Here is a 23114-nt window from a genome sequence, read left to right as displayed (position 1 = left end):
AGTATTTGCTGTAATTTGCTTGGAAAAGCTTGACCAGCAACCTGAGTTGGGAGGCTCTTCTATATCGCTTCTCCATACATTCTTTTTTGTGTGTGTGTGTCGGTTTATTTTTTTAAAAAATTTAATAAATCTTTATTGTTCAGATTATTACAATTGTTCCTCTTTTTTCCCCCCATAGCTCCCCTCCACCAGGTTCCTACCTCACTCTCTGTCTTTACCCCCTCCCCCACTGTCCTCATCCATAGGTGTACGCTTTTTATTCAGTCTCTTCCCGCACCCCCACTCCCCTTTTCCCCCGAGAATTGTCAGTCCACTCCCTTTCTATGCCCTGATTCTATTATATTCACCAGTTAATACTGTTCATCAGATTTTTTTATTCTCTTGGTTTTTAGATTCACTTGTTGATAGTTACGTATTTGTTGTTCATAATTTTTATCTTTATCTTTTTCTTCTTCTTCCTCTTCTTAAAGAATACCTTTCAGCATTTCATATAATTCTGGTTTGGCGGTGATGAACTCCTTTAGCTTTTTCTTATCTGTGAAGCTCTTTATCTGACCTTCATTTCTGAATGATAGCTTTGCTGGGTAGAGTAATCTTGGTTGTAGTTTCTTGCTATTCATCACTTTGAATATTTCTTGCCATTCCCATCTGGCCTGCATAGTTTCTGTTGAGAAATCAGCTGACAATCGTATGGGTGCTCCCTTGTAGGTAACTAACTGTTTTTCTCTTGCTGCTTTTAATATTCTCTGTCTTTTGCTCATGGAATTTTAATTATGATGTGTCTTGGTGTGGTCCTCTTTGGATTCCTTTTGTTTGGGGTTCTGTGTGCTTCCTGGACTTGTAAGTCTATTTCTTTCACCTGGTGGGGGAAGTTTTCTGTCACAATTTCTTCAAATAGGTTTTCAGTATCTTGCTCTCTCTCTTCTTCTGGGACCCCCATAATTCTGATGTTGGTACGCTTGAAGTTGTCCCAGAGGCTTCTTACACTATCTTCAACTTTTTGGATTCTTTTTTATTTTTGCTTTTCCGGAGGAGTGTTTTTGCTTCTTGGTATTCCAAGTCTTTGACTTGATTCTTGCAATCCTTTAGTCTGCTTTTAGGTCTCTGTATAATATTTTTTATTTCAGTCAGTGTATGCTTAATTTCTAGTTGATCCTTTTTCATATGCTCGAGGGTCTTGTTAAATTTATCGGGCTTTTCTAGGAAATTCTTGTAAAACCTTATAACCGTGGTTTTGAACTCTATATCCAGTCTTTTGCTTTCCTCCATTTCCTTCAATTGTGGCCTTCCTCTTTGTCTCCTCATTTTATCTGCTTCCCTGAGTTGATGGAGTGGCCTTGTGTGCTAGGTGTCCTAGCAGGGCCCAGTAGCTCAGCCTCCCCAGTTACCTGTGGTGGACACTCTTGGTGCACCCCTTTGTGGGCTGTGTGTGCAGTCTTGTTGTAGTTAAGCCTTGATTGTTGTTGGTATCACTGGGGGGAGTTGACTTCCAAGCCAATTGGCTGTGAGGATCAGCAGTGTCTCTGCTGGGAGGGCTTCTGTGCTCAGCTTGGATGGGGCGGAGTCTCAGGGTGGAGCAGACAGCCTTGGTTTCCTGTCAGCCCTGCCCTAAGAGGGCCCTGTGTCTCAGTGCCCCATGGCAATGGCTGCACACACCTCTGAGAGAAGGCTGCTCTCGAGTTTCACCCGCTGCCAGACAGTCCAGTTTCTCCCCGAATGAGTCTGGTATCGAAAGTCTCACCCGGAGCTGGATTTCAGTGCAGTTAGGAGGTTTTGTTTCCCTCCTGAAGGAGAAAGCTAGCCACTGGGAGAGCTTCTGTGCTCAGCTTAGGTGGGGCAGAGTCTCAGGGTAGAGCAGACAAGCCTTGGTTTCCCGTCAGCCCCGCCCTATGAGCCCTGTTCTCAATGTCCTGCGGCAATGGCTGCACGCACCTCTGAGAGAAGGCTGCTCTCCAGTTTCTCCCACTGCCAGACAGTCCAGTTTCTCCCCGAATGATACTGGTACTGAAAGTCTCACCCGGAACTGGATTTCAGTGCAGTCGGGAGGTTTTGTTTTCCTCTAGAACGAGAAAGCTAGCCGCGTGTTTGCTGCTCGCCGTCTTTGCATGCCGTGAGTAAGCGAGCCACCTATTAAGCCGCCCACCCTTTCCGCGCACACGGGTCTCTGCACCTCCACAGCTCCTGAGTCTCAGTGTCCTTTTCTCTTTCCTTCTAGTTGTAGAATTTCCACTCATCCAGCTTTCCGGTGGATGTCCGCTCTGTCTCCCCATTGTTGTGGGAGGCAGCAGTATAGGTGTTTAACTTATGCCGCCATCTTGGTTTCCTTCTCCACACATTCTTGAAGTACGACTACGCAGAGAGATCTCTTCTTATGAACACAATGAGTTGTGCTTTTCTTTTTGAAGCACTTGAAGTGACAACTTATTTTTATTCTAAGGTATATCTCTATGAAATAATTCTTGGTTAGATATTGTTATGCCTGGCTTATAAATAAATGCACCATAGGCTTGAAGTTGTAAAACGTCTGTTGACTCTGTTGGGCAGCCTAGAGTTATGCTGAGTGGAAAATAAATGCCATGATTGACTCCTGCCCTGATGACCATATAATCTAATTGGAGCAATAAGGTAACATGCAATACCTAAGAATACTATTAATCACTCCCTGGTGATCTGTGTGCACACAAAAGTTTCAGAACTAGTGTGCCAGAGAGAAGAAAGCTTGAAGACAAGGGAGGCCAGTTAGGAAGCTATTATACTAAACTTAAAATGAAATAAGATGTCTGGAATTTGGGCTTGGGGTATAGAAATGAAAATGAAGGGTGACTTCCAGAAATATTCTGAAGTAACTAAAACAGCAGGTATTGGCATAAGGATAGACAAATTGACAAACAGAACAGAAGAGAGACCAGAAACAGACCCACAAGAATATGAACACCTGAGGGATTGGGAAGATGGCTGCCAATGGAAAGGCAGACTGCAAGATAGTATGTGAGTGAGAGAATGAAAGGAGAGTGTGTGGACGTATGGGGAGTGTATATTTGTGGGTGAGGGTCAGCTATACTCCAAGGGACTGTTGGGGACTACTGGAACGGGCTCCCCTGACCAGGCAGCCTCCACTGCTGCTGAAATCTCTCCTGGAGCGACGGGATCTACCACGGAGAACACGCCATCTTAAAGGGGAGAGTGGCTGTTATCAGAAGACTATACATCCTGCGATTCTACAAACAGAATACCCAGGGACCTACTGTGAACCCCAGAACACCGGATCTCAGGCAGCATGAATACGCTGACTCTGAGGAGCTCTGCACCTTCTCAAGGAAAGGTCAGATTATGCCTAAGGAAAGGAGAGAGAGAACTACATAACCAGATAGCCAGAGAAGACAGATCATGGAGAGACAAAGAAACAGCCCGCATATGAAAGAAAAGGAGGCATCACCAGAAAAGGAAGTAAATGAAATGGAGGTAAGCAACCTGTCAGAGAAAGAATTCAGAGAAATGGTCATAAGGTGGCTGAAAAGAATGGAAGACAAATTCAATAATATGTCTAAGAACCAAGAAGAAATGAAGAACCAAGAAGAAATGAAAAATGACATTGCTGCAATAAAGAACTCAATAGAAAGCATCAACAGTAGACTAGAAGAAGCAGAGGACCACATCAGTGAACTAGAAGACAAGGTAGGAAAAAATACCCAAGCAGAGCAGCATCTAGGAAAAAAAATTAAAAAACAGGAGGAGAGCCTAAGGGAACTTTGGGATAACACGGAATGAAACAACTTCCGCATAATAAGGGTGCCAGAAGGTGAGGAAATTGAGGAAGGAATAGAAAACCTGTTTGAAGAAATAATGCAGAAAAGTTCCCTGGTATAGGGAAGAAAAAACTCACACAAATCCGAGAAGCTCACAGAGTCCCAAGGAAAATGAACCCCAAAAGACTGATGCCAAGGCACATTATAATTAAATTGGCAAATACCGATGACAAAGTAAGAATTATAAAGCGGCCAGAGAGAGACAGAAAGTTACCTACAAAGGATCCCCCATCAGACTAGCGATCGATTTCTCAACAGAAACACATCAGGCCAGAAGGGAATGGAATGAACTGTATACAAATTCATGCAAAGCAAAGGTCTGAATCCATGAATACTGTACCCAGCAAGGCTCTCAATCAAAATTGAGGGTGAAATCAGGAGCTTCACAGACAAAAAGGACTAAAGGAGTTTATTACCACCAAACCAGCAATGCAAGAAATGCTAAAGGGTCAGCTGTAAAAAGAAGAAATAGGAAGCTAAGAAGGAACACTGGGGTAAAGAATAAAAATGGCGACAAACAAGTACCTATCACTAATAACTATAAATGTAAATGGATTAAATACCCCAATCAAAAGACATAGGGTAACTGAGTGGATAAGAAAACATGACCCATATATATGCTGTCTACAGGAAACCCACCTCAGAAAAAAAGAGGCACAAAGACTGATGGTGAAGGGATAGAAAAAGGTTTTTCAGGAAAATGGAAATTTAAAAAAGCTGGGGTAACAATACTTATATCTGACAAATTAGATCTCAAAGTGAAGGACATAAAAAGAGATAAGGAAGGCCACTTCATAATACTAAAGGGAGCAATCCAACAAGAAATAACTGTGGTAAACATATACGCACCCAATACAGGAGCACCCAAATACATTAAAAAACTTCTGGAGTATAGGAAGGGAGAGATTGACAGCAATACAATCATAGTAGGGGACTTTAATACCCCACTATCACCTTTGGACAAATCCTCTAAACAAAAAATCAGAAAAGAAACATCAATCCTAAAAAATCAGAAAAGAAACATCAATCACTAGATGAGATGGAATTAATTGACATCTTCAGAACATTTTACTCCAAAGCTACAGAATATACATTCTATCAAGGGCACATAGGTCTTTTTCAAAGGTAGACCATATATTTTGGGTCACAGACAAAGTATCTACAAAGTATCTTCAAATTCAAGAAGATAGAAATCATATCAAACATCTTCTCAGATCACAATGGCATAAAACTAGAAATCATCTACAATAAAACCAACCCAAAAAAATCAAATACCTGGAGGCTAAATAGCATGCTATTATCAATGACTGGGTTACCAGAGAGATCAAAGAAGAAATAAAAAACATCATGGCAACAAATGACAATGAAAACACAACAATCCAAAATCTATGAGACACAGTGAAAGTAGAGGGAAGTTCATAGCTCTACAAGCCTACTGCAAAAAAAAAAACAAGAAACAATGGTAATAAATTACCTAACCCTAGAATTCAAAGAGTTGGAAAGAGAGCAACAGGAAAAGCCCAGTGTTAGCAGAAGGAAGGAAATAATAAAGATCAGAGTGGAGATAAATGACATAGAGACCAAAAAAAAAAAAATGATACAAAAGATCAACAAAACCAAGAGCTGGTTAATTGAAAGCATAAACAAGATTGTTGAACCACTAGCCAGGCTCACCAATAAGCAAAGGGAGAGGACCCAAATAAAATCAGAAATGAAAGAGGAGAAATAACAACAGACCCCACAGAAATACAAAGGATTGTTAAAAAATACTATGAACAACTCTACTCCAACGAACTGGACAACATGGAGGTAATGGACATATTCCTAGAAAAATACAACCTTCCAAAACTCAATCAGGAAGAATCTAAAAATCTCAATAGGTCAATATCTATGACAAATATTGAAGCAGTCATCAAAAACCTACCAGCAAACTAAAGCCTGGGGCCAGACAGCTTCACAGGAGAATTAAACCAAACATTCGAGGAAGAACTATCCTCCTCAGACTATTCCAAAAAATTCAAGGGGAAGGAACACTTCCTAGCTCATTCTATGAAGCTAGCATCACCCTAATACCAAAACCAAATAAAGACAACACAATGAAAGAGAATTACAGGCCAATATCCCTCATGAACATAGATGCCAAAATCCTCAACAAATTTCTAGCAAATCGGATCCAGCAGTACATCAGAAAGATCATACACCATGATGAAGTAGAGTTTATCCCGGGGATGCAAGGATGGTACAATATCTGCAAATCAATAAATGTGATACATCACATAAACAAATTGAGAGATAAAAATCATATTGTCATATCAATTGATGCAGAAAAAGCATTTGACAAAATCCAACACCCTTTCTTGATAAAAACTCAGCAAGGTGGGAATAGAAGGATCATACCTCAACATATTAAAAGCTATATAAGAAAATCCCACAGCCAACATCATACTCAATGGGCAAAAACTAAAACCAATTCCCCTAAGAACAGGAACAAGACAGGGATGCCCACTCTCACCACTCTTATTCGACATAGTACTGGAAATACTAGTCATTGTGACAAGAAGAAATAAAAGGCATCCAAGTTAGAAAAGAAGAAGTAAAACTGTCCTTATTTGCAGATGACATGATATTGTACATAAAAACCCCGAAAGACTCCATCAAGAAACTAATACACTTAACCTTTTGCACTCGGATGTCGAGTGTGACTCGACACGGTTAGCATCGGTAGCAGGAATCGAGAAAAAAGCAAGCGAGTGCAAAGGGTTAATAAATGAATTGGGCAATGTAGCAGGATACAAAATTTATGCCCAGAAATCTATGGCATTTCTATACACAAGTGGTGAATTTACAGAAAGAGAGACTAAAAAACCAATACCATTAACCATTGCACCAAAAAAATTAAGATACCTAAGGAATAAACTTAACTAAGGAGGTAAAAGACCTATATGCGGAAAACTATAGGACACTGAAAAAAGAGATAGTTGAAGTCATAAACAGATGGAAAAACATACCATGTTCATGGATTGGTAGAATCAACATCATTAAAATGTCCATACTACCCAAAGCAATCTATAGATTCAGTGCACTCCCCATTGAAATACCAACGGCATATTTCACAAACCTAGAAAGAACTCTCCAAAAATTCATCTGAAATAAAAAAAGACCCCGAATAGCTGCAGCAATCCTGAGAAAGAAGAACAAAGTAGGTGGGATCTCAATACCAAACTTCAAGCTGTATTACAAAGCCACTGTTCTCAAAACAGCCTGGTACTGGCACAAGAACAGACATATAGACCAATGGAATAGAATAGAGAACCCAGAAATCAACCCAAACCACTATGCTCAATTAATATTTGACAAAGGGGGCATGAACATACAATGGAGTCAAGACAGTCTCTTTAATAAATGGTGTTGGGAAAATTGGACAGATACATGCAAAAAAATGAAACTAGACCACCAATTTACACCATACACAAAAATAAACTCGAAATGGATAAAGGACTTAAACATAAGACAGGAAACCGTAAAAATACCAGAGGAATCTTCAGGCAGCGAAATCTCAGACATATGCCGAAGCAACTTCTTCACTGATACCTCCTAGGGCAATGGAAACTAAAGAGAAAATAAACAAATGGAACTATATCAAAATAAAAAGCTTTTGCACAGCAAAAGAAACCATCAACAAAACAACAAGAAAGCCCACTGCATGGGAGAACATATTTGCCAATGTTATCACTGATAAAGATTTAATCTCCAACATTAGCAGGGAACTCATACAACTTAACAAAAGGAAGATAAATGATCCAATAAAAAAATGGGCAACGGACCTAAAGAAGACAGAAGGAAGGCCAAGAGACATATGAAAACATGCTCAAAGTCACTAATTATCTGAGAGATGCAAATCAAAACGAAAAAGTGGTACCATCTCACACCTGTCAGAATGGCTGTCATCAACAAATCAACAAATGACAAGTGTTGGCGAGGATGCGGAGAAAAAGGAATCCTCGTACACTGCTGGTGTGAATGCAGACTGGTGCAGCCACTGTGCAGAACAGTATAGAGTTTCATCAAAACACTGAAAATGGAACTCCCATTTGACCCAGTAATCCCACTCCTAGGAATATATCCTAAGAAACTAGAAACACCAATCAGAAAGGATATATGCACCCCTATGTTCATAGCAGCACAATTTACAATAGCTAAGATTTGGAAACAGCCTAGGTGCCCGTCAGCAGATGACTGGATCAGAAAACTATGGTACATCTACACAATGAAATACTATGCTGCCATAAAAAAGAAGGAATTGTCATCATTTGCAGCAACCTGGATGGAACTGGAGAGCATTATGCTAAGTGAAATAAGCCAGTCAATGAAAGAAAAATACCACATGAACTCACTCATTTGTGGATAATAAAGAACATTATAAATTGATGAACAAAAAGATACAGAGGCAGTAAAGCATCAAACAGAATGTCAAATTACAGCAGGAAGTTAGGGAGAGGTGGGGGAGATAAGAGATAAACCGAAGGACTTGTATGCATGCATATAAGCATAACCAGTGGACGCAAAACACTGGGGGATGAAGGCATGTATGGGAGTGGGGTATGGGGGGGCAATGGTAAGATATGTACACATATAATATCTTAATAAAAAAAGTTTTAATCTCCAATATTAGCAGGGAACTCATACAACTTAACAAAAGGAAGATAAATGATCCAATAAAAAAATGGGCAACGGATCTACATAGATACTTTTCGAAAGAAGACAGAAGGAAGGCCAAAAGACATATGAAAACATGCTCAAAGTCACTAATTACCTGAGAGCTGCAAATCAAAACAAAAAAGTGGTAGCATCTCACATCTGTCAGAATGGCAATCATCAACAAATCAACAAACGACAAGTGCTGGTGAGGATGTGGAGAAAAAGGAACCTTCGTGCACTGCTGGTGTGAATGCAGACTGGTGCAGCCACTGTGCAGAACAGTATGGAATTTCCTCAAAAAACTAAAAATAGAACTCCCATTTGACCTAGTCATCCCACTTTTAGGAATATATACCAAGAAACTGGAAACACCAATCAGAAAGGATACATGCATCCCTATGTTCATAGCAGCACAATTTACAATAGCTAAATAGCTAGATTTGAAACAGCCTAAATGTCCATCAGCAGATGAGTGGATTAGAAAACTATGGTACATCTACACAATGGAATACTACGCTGCTATAAAAAAGAAGGAATTGTTACCATTTGCAGCAGCATGGATGGAACTGGAGAGCTTTATGCTAAGTGAAATATGGCAGGCAATGAAAGAAAAATACCACATGATCTCATTTGTGGATAATAAAGGACATTATAACCTGATGAATAATAAGATCGATACAGAGGCAGTGAAGCATCGAACAGACTGTCAAATTACAGCGGGAAGGCTGAGGAGTGTTGGGGAGGGAGGGAAAGAGATCAACCGAAGGACTTGTATGCATGCATATAAGCACAACCCATGGACACAAGACACTGGAATGGTGGGATGAGGGCATGCACCAGGTGGTAGGGGAGGCTGGGGGGAATGACAATGGGAAAAAAAAAGGAGATATATGTACTACTATTTGTAATACGTTAAACAATAAAATAAAAATTAAAAGAATATGAACACCTGTTTACCACAAAGTGCCACTGCATTTCAATAGGAAAGGATGGTACTTTTTTAAAAAGTGTGGTGTGTTAGTTGGTTATTAGTAACCAACCATGTTAGATTAAAAAGGAATCACAGACACAAATGTGAAAAGTTAAAAAAATGAAGCTGCTAAAAGAAAACAGGGAGAGGATCTTAAGATCTTGGTGGAAGTAAAGATTTCTTAAACAGGACATAAAAAGCACTAACCATAAAAGAAATGGTTGATAATTTGGAATTTATTAAAATTAATAACTTTTAAAAAATATAAAATACCCTTACGAGAAAGAAAATATTATCACAGACTTGGAGAATGTTAGTCTGTAGTATATACATGGTGTGCAAAAGGAGATTTACAGTTGTTTGTATGGGAAATAATAGAATCTATACTAATAAAGGGTAATATGCAAATTGCTCGGGCGCCATCACAGTAAGGACCGGCACAGGTGGGCCGGGACTTGGAGCATTGGGGGTGGGGTCAGGAACTTGCAGTATTGGGGACACGATGGCTGCTGCCACTTGCCCAAGGCTGGCCCTGGGCAAGCGGCAGTGGGGATGGGGGCGGGGAAGGCAGGCCCGGTAGAGGCCGGCGTGGACTCCCCACATGGCGGCAGCTGTGAGCGCTCCCAATGGCTGCTGCCGCTTGTCCGGAAGGACCACAGGTTCCTTCTGCCAAGTGGCAACAGAGCCACTCTGCCGGGAAACCTCCGCACTGGCAGCGAAGGCAGGTGAGCGAGGGACAGCCCAGCAGGGAACACAGGTGAGGGGAAGTCCGAGTTCCACAGCTCAGAGCTCTGGCCCGGCCATGCCCCACCTTGGCCTCCCGCACTGTGGGGCAGGGGTTCTGAGAAAGGCAGCTCCGGACAAAGCCACAACGGCTGCGAGGCCAGGGGCTCACGGCAGCTGCAAGGTCCTTCCTGACAAAGCGGGCCAGCCGGGGCAACGCCGCTGAGTTGTTTATTTGCCGCCTGCAGTTGTTTACTGGTGCACGTGGGTGTTAGTGTTAAATGGGATGTAGTGCTGGCTGCATGGGAGAGGGTGGGAGCTTGGAGCCGCTGCTCTAGCTGGGGGATATGGCGGGGCCCACACTGCATCCTGAGGGCGCTGTTTGCTGGCCGTCGAGGCTGTCCCCACTGCGGGCTTCTGGCTCGGTTCGAAGCTTGGGGTGGGAAGTTGGATAGTGAGTTTTATGCTGTCCAAGCCTTGGCGTAGATTACTAGTTCCTGCCAGGGAACATTGTCTTCTCTAGCCCTGGGCTCCGCTCCTTCATTCACATTTCAGAAACAAAGCCACCTGCTTCTCTTCGACTTGGAAGCCATGCCAGGCCAGACTGCACGGCCAGTGGTTCTGGAGCAGATTTCACACGCCCACATACTCACTAGCACACAGCACCCTGGCTGCAGGTGGACTCTCATCATCCTGCGTGGTTTGTGCACTCACTCTCTTGCTCTGAATGTCCCCAGTCCATATGTGCCCGTCCGTCTCTCCGGCTTACAGTTCTGTCCATGTACAAATGCGCTTCTGTTACTTCAGGTTACCTTCAAAAGCGGGACGCTGGAAAAGCGGCGTCTGACTGCTTTCTGGGGGTGCTCTTCTGCGTGTGGCTCCACTCCTCTCATTGTGGGCCTGTCCGCTGAAAAGCCCGGAGTTTGCATTTGGTTTATAGCCTGGTGGTACGGGCCCTGATGCAAAACAACTGTCAGCTTCAAGTGCCCATGCGGTGGGGGTGGGGGTGGGGAGCTATATTACCTGGAATCTGTTGTTCAGCTTTGAGGATAACAGGGAGGCCTGGGCTTTGCACCATGATACTGCATAAAATCCAAAGAACTCTCAGTGGCTTCATTTCCAATACTTTAACACACTGTAAAATAAACCCACTCTTTTTCTTCTCTAAATCTAAACAATCTTTTGTCATTAAAGTGAAGACGTAGAAAGAATGTGTTTACACTGGCTGGGCTCCATTAGATTTTCACTAAAAACATGTTGTGTCCATTTTCAGAACGCATATCCCAAGGGCATTCCAAAAAAATGAGAGTTCAAGGTTCCGTTCAAGGTTGACCCTCTTGGTAAGGAATGTGAGTAAGGGGCATAATACAGGCGTTTCTCTCCAAGAGCTTACAGTCTCAATTGGAGGGAATAAGACAAACAGTGTTAAAAAGTTCAGTATTTCAAGAGTTAAAAACAGTACAAGACAAATACAGGAGGTCATATAGTATTAGGCAAGTTTCAAATGAATGGAGGTTCAATACTTCAAATGGCAGTGGCTATAAATGTTCAACTTGGTAAATGTGCATCTTACCCAAAGAACTTAATTTGACCCTATGGCAAACCTTTGGAAACTCAGAGGTTGAATTTTAGTAATTGGTCTCTTTTATCATAAATTGCTTTGATTTTAAAGGCCTCCTTGGGCCTTTTCCAAACTCCTAAATCTTTACACCCCCCCCCCACCCCCTCCCTAAGTTTTTAGTATATGAAAGCTGAGTAAGTTAAGGTTGTTGGTCAAGAAGTAATGCCATCATGACCTTTGAGGTAGAATTTTTGGTCAAACTGCCCCCACTTTCTTTTTATACCCTGTTTATTTCTACAAATTAAGGTGGTAATTGTCCACTCTGTTTTGTAAATTCAGTTACTGGAGGAACAAAAATTTTTTTAATGTTTCACCTAAACAAGCCGAGTAGATTCCAGAGCCCACCTGTCAGCAAAGTGCTCATTTAACCTCTTGGGTTGGCTTTTATGTCTGTCTCAGCAATGCAGACAGGAAACACAAATACAGTATACACCTCCAGACAAATACAGTGTGGGGCAAAAGTAGACTTACAGTTGTTTATATGGAAAGTAATACAGTAATATATATATGGCTAAAATGCAAAGTGTCCCCTCAGGAGTTCGACTGGGAGGTTAGATTGCTCACTGTGATGTGTGCTGACCACCTGGGGGTGGCACGGAACAAAGGAAGACCCCACCTGGCAGCCAGAAGGCCCTGATCAGCCCTGATCGCTGGCCAGGCATGGGGACCCTACCTGAGCACGAATTTTGTGCACCGGGCCTCTATTAATAAATAATAATACAAGAGCAAACTGTTTCACATACAACTGTAAACCTCCTTTTGCCCCACCCTGTATATCTGACAAAGGATTCATATTCTGAATATATAAAGAACTCCAACAAATCCAATAAACAGATTATGCAAAAAAAATTTTTTTAAACAGGCAAAAGACTGAGAGAGGCACTTCACAAAAAAGTGGTATCCAGGTGGCCAATATGCATAATCACCCTGATTAGATGTCAGGAAAATGCAACCAAAACCACATTGACATACTCTTCTACTCCACCAAAAGAGCTAAAATTTAAAAGACTGACCACATCAAGTGTTGACAAGGATGTTAGAGCAGTGCGAACTCTCATGTATTGCTGGTGGGCATGTAATTAGTAGAACCATTTAAGAAAACTGGCAGTATTTACTAAAGCTCAAACATGTATACTCTATGACTCACTCCTGGGTATATTCTCAAGAGAAATTAGTACATATGTCCACCAAAAAGATGTTCAGAAAAACTTTATTCATAGCAGTCTCAAAATGGGAACATTCAAATTTTCATCAGAAGGAGAATGTATACGTGGTATCTTTTGTGAAATGGATGACAACATAACAATGGAAAAGGACTGTGACATGTAATACATTGCGTATTCATATAAAGTGCTGAACAACAGTAAAACCCATATACATGATTCCTTTCTTTGACCTGGGCAGGTGAATGGATAGACATGGTGGTTCAGGACAAAAGAGTGGTTCCTCGGCCAGTGTAGAGGGAGGAGGCACAGGCTAGTGTTGTGGGTGCTGGAGGATGGGAGGCAATGGGAAACATGAGGCAGAATACCCGTAGCAGTCAGTTCCCAGCTGGACATAGCCAAGGTGACCCTTAACAGTGGACTGGGTAGATATAATAAACTAAGTAATATTCACTAGTAGAATACAGGATGCAGCAATGAATGAATTGTACCTATAAGCAATAGCATGAATAATTTTTACAATATTGAGTGAAAGAAAAAAGCCATTTGTAAGAGAATGTACACTATGATTCCATTCATGTGAGGTTCAAAAATAGGCAAAACCTTAACTACAGCTGTGGCAGTGAATTAGTGGGCTACCTTTTCAGAGGACAGAGTGGATAGAGATTGACAGGAGGAAGGGAGGGGCACTGCTGGTTTGCCGGTGTTGTTGACTTGTGAGGTAATAACACCAGCATTTGCTTTGCGGTTTGACCTTTTGCCTTACAATTTATGTTCTATGCATTTTTCTGGAAGCCTGTTATACTGCGGGGTGGGGGTGGGGGGGGGGGAAGGTAAGAAAACAAATACCTAAATGGTCTGTAACTACTAAAGAGTATGGAACATTTATAAGTGTTTTCCTGAAAAAAAAAAAATCCACCAAAAAACCTGTTTTATAAAACTGAAAAAATTATACTTGTTTTCATATACTATTTTTGCATTATATATGGACTTTTTCATATTATTAGAAAAATTTCTCTTTGTAAAGTTTTTTATTTTTTAGTATTTAGAAAGACATGTTTTTATACCGAAATGCACTCATAATCTATGTTAGCTTTCTGATCCTTAATTTATCGTTTTGGTAGTGTTTTATGAATTGCAAACATTCTTTTAACTTTAAATTTTGGTTAGTTTTTAAAAAATACATGATATCTTTTGTAAAAACCAAGAGCTTATCAGGTACCAGGCAAATTTGTTAGTAAAATTTGACTCCTTCATTTTTAGATTTTTTTTTATTTGCAGCAATTTAATTATTGATACCAGTTTTCTTGTTTGGCATTCATAATAGTTCTATTTGTCACACTGAGAATATGAGATAAATCTGTGGTTTATTATCTTTGCAATTTTCAGTAAGACTCATGTCTACTAATCTTGGTTCCTAGTAGTGACTAAAAATACTCATCTCTAAATAAAATTGTTTTGGGGAGTAAAATATTCACTATTACATAGTTTTGTTCAAATAGAAAAGAAACCATGTATTTACACACTTACTCATCTTGTTTCTTTATAGAGAAAATCTCTTCATGAAAACAAATTGAAGAGACTACACGAGAAAGTAGAAGTCTTGGAGGCAAAGAGAGAAGAATTGGAAACAGAAAATCAGGTGTTAAATAGGTAATATGTTTGTATGTATGGATATATACCCCATGTGGTTATTTTGATATTATACAACTTGGTTTCTGGCATAACGCACTTTGTTTTCTTTTAAAATATACATTTAAAAGAATTCTAAAACTATTCATTATACTCCTAATTTATTATAAACACACCCCCTCCCAGACTAAATGTTCCTTCAAACCAAAAGGTATCTAGCACATGCCAGTGTTAGTGTTATGGTTGGGACTGGTAGGAAAAGCCAGTGAGTTCTTGCTGTTGTGACAAGACAATGGTAGTGATTGCATAGAATAAAATTGTGGCCACAATTTAAATCAAAGATCAGTTTTTGATTGGTGTGGTAAACTATTATTGGGCTATAACTTGTGTTTTGTCATTTACATCGAAGCACAGCTAGTCATTTATTTGCACATTAACATTTTTGAGCAGAGAAGATTTACCATATTAAGTGATAGAGGCATTGAATGACTCATTTGATTCAAGTTAATAAAAAAAAACCCTGCAACTTCAGCTAATTAATGGTAGCCTTCAGATTTCAGACAGTATCAGACTTTTCTATAATGGAAATTGCCTATAATATCAAGCAGTGATGTTTTATAATGTGTCCTGGTCTTCCTGGGTATAATTATCAAAATGTGAACAGTTGTTTTTTTATAACAACCAAGAGGTGTCTAGACTAGAATGAATGCCAACTTTATAATACTCTGTTCCAAAGTAAGATGCCACCAAATTTATTCTAAAACAAAATTCAACTTACTACCTTTCATAACCATTAACTTGGAAATGGGATCAATTCAGGATTGGGCAGCTGTGGCACAGGTTATCTAGAACTTAGAGTCGTTTTGAAACTCTATTTGATTACTGATGTGACTGATGGTCAGAAAACTCATGTCTAGAAAGATTGGCAAAGGCCTGAAAAGTTATTTTTATCCATGTCATTTTCCCCTAAAGTTGGGACTTCACTTATGTCACTATGTTTTTAAGAATTAGGTTGAACAATATGAAATTCCCTATATTTGACCATAGTTCACCTCAAAAATGGCAATTTAAGATTCAAGCGAGTGTTTCTTGTATTTCTGTTTGATTCCTTCTGGAAAATAAGGCATCCTTTGGGTTTAAGTTGTTTCCTTTTAGTTTCAGGATTCATGGACTTGGGTAGTGGAGTAGAAATGAAAATAAAAGTATCAAGAGATTTTTAATTAATTGGCAAATAAAACTTTAAAATGAGTTGATAGCCTGCAATGCTATCGTAATAATAATACGTTCTTTCATATTTCTGTTTATCTTTCTTGACAGAAACAATTTTATATACTGGGTGTCCCAAAAATATGTATACACACTTTGAATGATTATGAAGTAAGTGTTTAACATACAGTTCATTTTCAAAACTTAAAAGAATCTACAGAAATGAAAATTTGTTTTGTCAATGCCTGTTTTCAAACTGATGACTGTTCTGGTCCAGGCATTGCTGATAACGTGAAACAATGGAATTGGCAAACACCAAGATCATTTCATTCGGTATTTGTGCACCCTCAATTTTATTGACTGTTTCTGGTTTTGTACCGTAAGCTTTATCTTTTATGTATCCCCATTAAAAAAAAAAAGTCTAGTGGCACTTTAGGGATAAATTTTCTTTGTTCAAAGCTTAGTCTAGCTTTACCCATTATTACAAATCAGTTAAACCTTGGAGTGAAAATTTAAAAGAGTTATCAGAGTTAAAGTGTGTATACATTTTTTGGGGACACCCTATAAAGTACAGATAAACCTTATAATTTAGAAATCCTTCTCTTCCTATTTAAACTTCTGTATTAAAGAATACTTTTTTTTTCTCTTCAAGACAAAATGTTCCATTTGAAGAATATACAAGGCTTCAAAAAAGACTAAAAGATATACAGAGAAGACATAATGAATTTCGAAGTTTAATTTTGGTTCCTAACATACCTCCAACAGCATCCATCAATCCTATTAGCTTGCAGTCATCAACCATGGTTCCAGGCATGGAGCTAGCCTTTCCTCCTCATATGCAGGTATGAGCATTTATTTTAGGGAAAAGGTTAGGCAAATGTTTCTGTACATTTTTACCTGTTTATATACAGAGTAAAAAATTCAAGTCTTTCTTTAACAGAAATTTCCTGAGAAGCAAAGTGGATATTAATCTATTTTATCCTCTAGTGATGGTGCTAAGAGTAAAATCTATTAAGAAAATTATTTATTTATTTATATATTTTTTAAATTCTCACCCGAGGATATTTTTCCATTGATTTTTAGAGAGAGTGGAAGAGAGAGGGAAAGATAGAGAAATACTGATGTGAGAAAAACACAGCGATTGTTTGCTTCCTGTAGCACTCTGACCAGCATCGGGCCGGGGAGGAGCCTGCAACCGAGGTACATGGAGGTACATGTCCTTGATCAGAATCGAACCCAGAGCCCTCAATCCACACACTGACCGACACTCTATCTACTGAGCCAAACCTAGTAGGGCCTCTTAAGCAGTTTAAAAGAAGGACCTGCCCTGGCTGGGTGGCTCAGTTGGTTGGAGCATTATCCCGTACACCAAAAAGTTGTGGATTCAATTCCTGTTAGGGAACATACCTAGGTTGCAAGTTCAATCCCGGTCAGGTGCGTGAAGGAGGCAACTGATCAATGTTTCTCTCTCACATCGATGTTTCGCTATCTCTCTGTCTCTACTCTCCCTTTTCCCCCCTCCCTCCCTCTCTTCCTCTCTCTTGAAAATCAATTAATATATCCTTGGGTGAGGATTAAAAAAAAAAAAGGAAGTTGATTGATGAGTGTTTGAGTAATCTAGAGTTTGTAGCTTACTCTTATAACACTACTACCAAGCATTTACTAATGTACTGCACTATGCATTTTCCATACAATATTTTATGTAATCCTAATGAAAAATGCTTTGAGGAAAGGTATTATTATTTCCAATTTACAGATGAGAAAACTGAGTCAGAGAGGTGAAATGACTTTCCTAAGATCATAGCTAATAACTGATAGAGTTGAGTTTCAACATATAGCTAATTCCACTGTATTAGGTCCTCGAGATACTGAAGGTATCAAATTATTTGGATGATTTTCAGAAGATGAATAATAAGTAATTACATTTTATAATGCTATAAGATTTTAGTTACAGAATTGAATCTCAGACCAAGAGCTTTGTTTATAATAGAGGCCCGGTGCACGAATTCGTGCACGGGTGGGGTCCGGCCAGCCCGCCCTAATTGGGCCCCATTGGCCTGGGCCAGCAGCAGGGAGGGGACATGGGAGGTTAGTGGGCCAGCCTGCCCCTGGTGGAACTTCTGGTCGAGGGGACAATTTGCATATTAGCCTTTTATTATATAGGATTGCTATTAAACTCCAGTCTTATAAGAAAGTTGTCATATAAGTACATCTAGACGCTGCAGGAGTATTTTCTAGTTTACTCCCTGGTGAATTTTATACCTAGAGAATGACAGATTTGGGGTTTTGCTTTACGGCTACAGCTTGAGGCAGGAGAGACGTACGACTAGTCAGTAGTCTGGCCCATGCTGCTGTGTTCTTAGACGGCTAAAATGGCCATCCTTGCTTGGTCAGATGTGCAGGCCTGAATAAAAGAGGACTGAGGCTGCTGCCCAAGTTAGTTTTCCACCAGTTTTTCTGAGCCTTTCTTTATTTTTTATTTTTTCTGTGCTTTTAAGGAGGAACAACATCAAAGGGAACTCTCTCTACTTCGTAAAAGACTAGAAGAACTAGAAACAACACAAAGAAAACAACTAGAGGAACTTGGATCACCTGGGGAATGATGTTTTTGGAGAAAAGGGATGAAATCAGTGACCCAATAAAGCTTGAAGTTTTAACATATGTGGCATTTAGATACTTTATTACTGTTTGCCAAAACCCTTGAATTTGCCTCAAGAAAAGGTACCAGCTACATGCTGTAGTGCATGCAAGTCGGGATTTTAGGGTTATACTAATGACAAGTGAAGCATTAAACAGCTTCAGAGATATTTAGAGTATATATCGGAAACCTTTTGAGAATGGTATAAATAAATGGAGCTAATTTAATTGGAAAATCAAATTTTAAAATTATTTTATTAAGTTTACTTTGTTGAATTTTGGGGGCGTGTTGCCTAAAATATGCCCATGTTGTATTTCTTCTTCCTCACCTTTGAGATGTTTGACAATAGTAGGGTCAGTAAACATTTTCTGGTTTACTATATACAAGTTATAAACCTCTAGTTCTTGAAAAAAGATGACAGTTTTAAAGTCAGCATAAAAAATACAACTTAAAGATATCTAAATATAAAACACTACCTTTTCTAAAATCTGTATGCACATAATTTATTAAAGAGCTTAATATTTTTCTATCTAGCTGTATTGTCTTTTGTTGGATTTTTTTTTCAACCATACAGAGTGTATTTAGCAATATAGATCATATTGATTTTGACGTTTGAGATAGAATAGAAAATAATAAAGTTCAAATAATTAAATACTGTGGCTTTATAAAACAGGGCCATTCATTGTAAAACTTGACCCCAGTGGGGTCCCTTTAAAGGTATCATTGGTATTTAACTTTGCCTCCCACTGTGTTGGATCTGACCAATTTACTATAAGTGTTTTATTTCTGTGCATCCCTAAGTATGCCATCATTTGCTTTTTAATGTAACATCATCCTTTAAAGGAATTAACTTCACATCAACAAGGCAAAGCTCAAGTCTGCCAAACCAAGTGAAATGTCCATTACAGAGAAGGCTTCACGATCAAGAGTCTTAAGTTGATAGTGGAGGCCAGCAACGTAATTGAGCAGCCCTTAGCATCATGTAGAAGAAATGAGATTTACTTACTTACATATTCACATAGAGTATATGGTGACTTCTTGTTCCTGAAAAGTAAATGATTTCCCTGGATCCACTTTGTATAATAATTTAAAAAATCTATTATAACTAGAAAACTTGAAGGAAAAAAGACAAGAACAGTCCATATTTACATCAAAATGTTTATTTTTGGATATAGACATTTAAAACATTCATCTCCAAGAACAGCTTCAATCAGGTATACAATAAGAAATAGACTCTAAAACCCTATTACGGAAAAGGTAACAATTTTTAAGTGCTGCTGTAGACACTAGTGTTAGGAAAAAAAAGTTTATAAATGGTTTTGCACCAAAAAAATAGTCAAAGAAACTTGAAAATATAAATTGTTTGTAGTTTGTTTCTCTGTTGCTGTTTAATGTAGACCCAGTGACTGATTGTCTCCAGCACACAATTAATTTGGCCATTTACTGCATTTGGCTAATGGGACCCCAAAATGTGATCTAGATAGTGCTTTTCACTGGGGATTGACAAACACGCTACATATATTAGTGAATCTTCACGCCACCTCAGTGAGGTAGGATAGAAATATTATACAGAAATCGAGGCACAAAGAGGTAAGTGACTTGCCCAAAGTTCCCAGCAGCACAGTTCCTGGAAGCGGAGGTGAGTCTCCACACAGGACTCGCACCACAGAGCTGGACAGGGACACCCTCATGGAGCTTTCACCAAGTAGTCAGAGAAAGCTGTAGCTGTTCCTTTGAGTTTCCTTAGCATTTCTGTACCCTAAAGAAGGGGAAGTCTTTTGGGCAACTCTCCTACCGTTGGCTCTCAACTCTCCTGCTACTATTCTCTTATGGACGCTTTCACATCCACACTGTAGCAGCCTTAGATGGGGGCCAGACCTCTCACCTTAATACTTGTAAGTAACCTATTTGGTAGTTTTTTGAGGTGTGTCCACTGAACAGACAATGGTCAAAAGCGATGGGATTGGGAAGGTACCTGTCAGGGCAATAACTGCTTATTTTCTCTGACCAGTTTGTTGAGGTGTCACCTTTACCAGATATTGAGGAGCAAAATAAATTGCATTTATCTAAGACAAATTCACAGTTAATCCTGATATCCCATACCGTGTTGGCAAATGATTTTAACCCTTTGCACTCGCTTGCTTTTTTCTCGATTCCTTTATTCTAATGCTAACTGTGTCGAGTCACACTCGACATCTGAGTGCAAAAGGTTAAGGAATGTGTGATCAATGTTGGTTGTATTTGCTACATGAAAAAATGTCTTTCCTCAGTCTGGGAAGTGGTGCACCAAGGTTAGAAGGTGCCCCAAGGAAAGTCTGAGAGTTGCCAATTATACTTTACTTCTGACTTACTAGAAGGAAAACACAGTGGTATTAAAATTGGTCATAAGCAGCAAAAATTCAGGAATAAAAATCAGCAATAAAAAAACTACAGTGTAAACTGGATAGGAATTCTTTGAAAGGAAAGGCATGAATAAAATGAGTATTTTTAATTCTTTCTCTTGTGAGGAATACTTTCAAAAAGTACATAGTAAGACTAAGATACCAAGTTTTATACTAATATTTTTCAGGCCTTGGACCTCAAATATATATATATATATATATATTCATATATAATACTCCAGTGTGAACAGCAATTTCATGAAATGTAAAATGTATCTTTTCTTTTTTTTTGAATCACACAAGTATTTATAACCACAGGATTCACTAGAACTCTAAAGCAAGGAGACACTAGTATAGAACTGTGGGATTAGGGGAGTGAGTTACTCTTCCACAGAACTGATCGAAGTTAACTAATGATTTTTCTTAAACATCCAACATGTCCACCATCAAATACATTTAGTTTGCAAAAAATAAAGTGTCTGGGTAAAACGCTGTTGCATTTACATGAAGCCTATTGCTCCTTGCTTTAGAGTCCCTTAGTGAAATGGAGGCGAGGTGGATGGAGTGACCACTGAAAAACACAGCCCTTTCAACAATGTTGCAACACTGTTAGTTTTTGGTTTAAAAACACACACGCACACACGCACTCACAAATGCTAAGTGTACACACTACCAAATTCTGCAGCCAACTTTCCAAGAACTGCTGGGGAAAGTTTCAATGCTGCAAACCTTCCAGGTTGCCCTAACACCTCCACCTTGTTTCCAATGTACTCATTTCACATTTTGTTTTGATCACTGGCAGCGTCCCTTTTCTGCGGAGGTGCCGTGTAGTCACAAGTGGTACATAACTAGTTTTCAAACAAAACCACTTATATCATTGTGCTTAAGTGGAGACTGTAGTTACAATACTGACACTTGCTTACTGGCCCCGTATTCTCTGTAAACAAGGAGGCTGTTTGCAACAACCACTTCAGCTCTATTTACAGGAGGGTTCCCTGTATACGCACAGGCACAATAGTTGTTATGCTTTCTAAAAGCTGTGCATGTGCCTTGGTCTCTGAAAGACAGTGCTCAGAGTGGAACCTATGTGCAAACTTAAAAAATGAACGACACCGAGTAGCCCAAGCAGCCATTTTGCTCCCAAGTCGTCTGAAGAACTTTGCCAGATTAAGCCAGTGCTCACATCCACTTGCATTTCTTCTTTTCATCAAATAAGACTTTTACATGCAAGAGTTGTTTCTGAGCTTCTTCCAGCCCTCGTTCTCTTTCTAGTTTATTTAGAATCTGTTGACAATTAGAACAGTTATTTTAGATATTGTGGTTTTATCATTACAATTCTGGTTTTTCTTTTTGCATTCCTGATGCTGAGTGGTAAAATCTGTGTGAAGCAGATGCCGACATTTTCTTCGATCATTTACATACTCACTTTGCAAGTTGTTTTGCTAAGTCATTATCACAGGATCACCAATACTTGGGCTTAAAATAGAAACTGGAAAGAAATACCAACTGTTTGCTTACAAATATGGGGCCAGACCTCCAAGGCCCTGTTTTATGCATTATGTCACAGCCATTCCAAGCACAGCAAGCATTTCTGGGCAGCCAACATGCAGGCAAGTATTTCTTCTTAAATGCAGCAGGCAGGGGCATCCTGGTTAGAGATGACTATTTCCCTTCCCTCCCCTCCCATCCTGGGCAATCTAGTCCCTCTCCCATTCTCTCCCCTCCCGTCCCTCCCCAGTGCTTCCCTTCTAACCCCTGGCCCCTGGAAAGAGGGATGCTTATCATGTTTAAGGAACTCATTGCCTCTACCCTACCTTAGCTCTTCACTTCATCTTCAAGTAGCAAATGGACTTGGTGAGCTATTCTCACCATTGACATGGATAGCCTGTCCCAGCATGACTGAGTGGGGGGAATCAGGGAAGGGGGAATTAACATATATTTGGAAACAACACATCTGATGACTGTGTGAATTCCCAAAAAAAAAAAAAAAATTCAGATTAAGGAGAATTAATCAAGGATAATGGTTTATTGAAATAGTTACTTAAGTTAGAAAATGTCATACTTTCATTTAACCATTGAATACAGAATTTAGGCGATTTGACAAGCTTAGCTTTCATTTTAGCAGTTTATAATCAAGCATAAGCTGGCCCCATTTAATAGGACCACTACTTACTCATCAGAGTTAACGATAACTTGGGTCAATGTGGCTGTAGGCCACATGAGCTCATGTAAGTTCAGGCTGGTCTGAAGGTGGGCCATAAAACTACAGGGCAGCA

The 23114-nt window shown here is 39.5% G+C and overlaps 2 protein-coding genes across 7 annotated transcripts in view; one reads left to right on the top strand and one right to left on the bottom strand.

The window, feature by feature from the left end:
• CEP83 (centrosomal protein 83) overlaps positions 1 to 23114 on the top strand; it is a 142595-nt gene that overhangs the window by 103781 nt on the left and 15700 nt on the right. For 3 of the 5 annotated variants that reach the window (XR_013813636.1, XR_013813637.1, XM_079773941.1), the window contains exons 14-15: positions 14531 to 14634; positions 16472 to 16661. Coding sequence is in view for 2 of the 5 variants with exons in the window: in XM_079773941.1 (XP_079630067.1) it covers positions 14531 to 14634; positions 16472 to 16661 (294 nt within the window). In the remaining 3 variants the exon portion in view is untranslated. Of the gene's footprint in view, positions 1 to 14530; positions 14635 to 16471; positions 16662 to 16902; positions 17020 to 18317; positions 18967 to 23114 lie in introns of those variants that run through there. The other 2 variants (XR_013813638.1, XM_079773940.1) reach the window with 2 other exon arrangements.
• The window catches only part of PLXNC1 (plexin C1), a 160564-nt gene continuing 156504 nt past the window's right edge, over positions 19055 to 23114 (bottom strand). For both annotated transcript variants that reach the window (XM_079773938.1, XM_079773939.1), the window contains one exon: positions 19055 to 22122. In XM_079773938.1, coding sequence (XP_079630064.1) covers positions 22018 to 22122 — 105 coding nt within the window. In that variant the 3' untranslated portion in view covers positions 19055 to 22017. The remainder of the gene's footprint in view (positions 22123 to 23114) is intronic.

The sequence above is a fragment of the Cnephaeus nilssonii genome (assembly GCF_951640355.1).
Source record: "Cnephaeus nilssonii genome assembly, chromosome: 6".
In the NCBI taxonomy this organism is placed as follows: Eukaryota; Metazoa; Chordata; class Mammalia; order Chiroptera; family Vespertilionidae; genus Cnephaeus; species Cnephaeus nilssonii.
This window is presented reverse-complemented; position numbering and strand designations above follow the sequence as displayed.